The sequence below is a fragment of the Octopus bimaculoides genome, chromosome 30 (genome assembly GCF_001194135.2).
Source record: "Octopus bimaculoides isolate UCB-OBI-ISO-001 chromosome 30, ASM119413v2, whole genome shotgun sequence".
Classification (NCBI taxonomy): domain Eukaryota; kingdom Metazoa; phylum Mollusca; class Cephalopoda; order Octopoda; family Octopodidae; genus Octopus; species Octopus bimaculoides.
Genome location: NC_069010.1, coordinates 4,991,911 through 4,992,845, shown reverse-complemented (window position 1 = coordinate 4,992,845; position 935 = coordinate 4,991,911). Strand labels below are relative to the sequence as shown.

Genomic DNA, 935 nt, shown 5'->3' with positions numbered 1-935 from the left:
TGATGATGATGATGATGGTGGTGGTGGTGGTGGTGGTGGTGGTGGCAGTAATGATGATGATGATGAAGGTGGTGGTAGTGGTGGTGATGCACGAAAGCCAGTCAGGCAGTACTGGCAACGGCCACGCTCAAAATGGTGTATTTTACATGTCACCTCCACAGGAGCCAGTCCAGTGGCACCGGCAACGATCTCGCTCGAATGTCTTTACATGTGCCACCGGCACAAGTGCAAGGAAGGTGACGCTGGGCATGGGTGCCATCACGATTTCACTTTCAGAATATGGATGGTAATTCAAATTAATACTTTTGTCAATGTTATCTAGTGGTTGTATTTCGAGATGTGACATTAATCATTATTTGTTACTGAAAGAACACTGGTTCACACATACAAACATTCACATATTTCACTTGTACACACACACACACACACACAGTTGAAACGTTGTTTGACTTTACTTTTCAGCGTTGAATGTTCACCATCCCACTTCCATTGCACACACACACACACACATGCATTCACATGACTTCCTTTTACATACACACACAGAGTTGAAACGCTGTTTGATTTTCTTTTTCTGAACCATAGAACTTCCATCATCCCACTACCAAGTTTGCCATCACCCCTTCCTTCCTTACTCATCTGTCACCCCCTTCCTTTCTCCTTCATATGTTGTGACGGAGAAAAACACAAGAGTATTATTATAGTAGATGAAGAAATAGAAAGAAAATGAAAGGGAAAAATAAAACACAAAACGATATAAAAACACAAAAGAAAAAAGCAAACTAAATATCGATTCTCACCTTTGCCATTAAATACAGCAATTTTCGGACTGTAGAATTTGAGTTTTTCCAACAACTGCTTACCTCCATCACGGATTTCTTTTCTATAAATAACGAGCAAATATATAATTAGAGTAAGGTAGCGAGCTGGCAGAA

General features: G+C 40.5%; 1 protein-coding gene across 1 annotated transcript in view; it reads right to left on the bottom strand.

Annotated features, from left to right (window-relative positions):
* LOC106876312 (uncharacterized) overlaps positions 1-935 on the bottom strand; it is a gene marked incomplete at its 3' end in the record, with an annotated part of 4,458 nt that overhangs the window by 2,241 nt on the left and 1,282 nt on the right. The window contains exon 2 of the mRNA XM_052978095.1: positions 801-883. Within this exon, the coding sequence (XP_052834055.1) occupies positions 801-883 (83 nt within the window). The remainder of the gene's footprint in view (positions 1-800; positions 884-935) is intronic.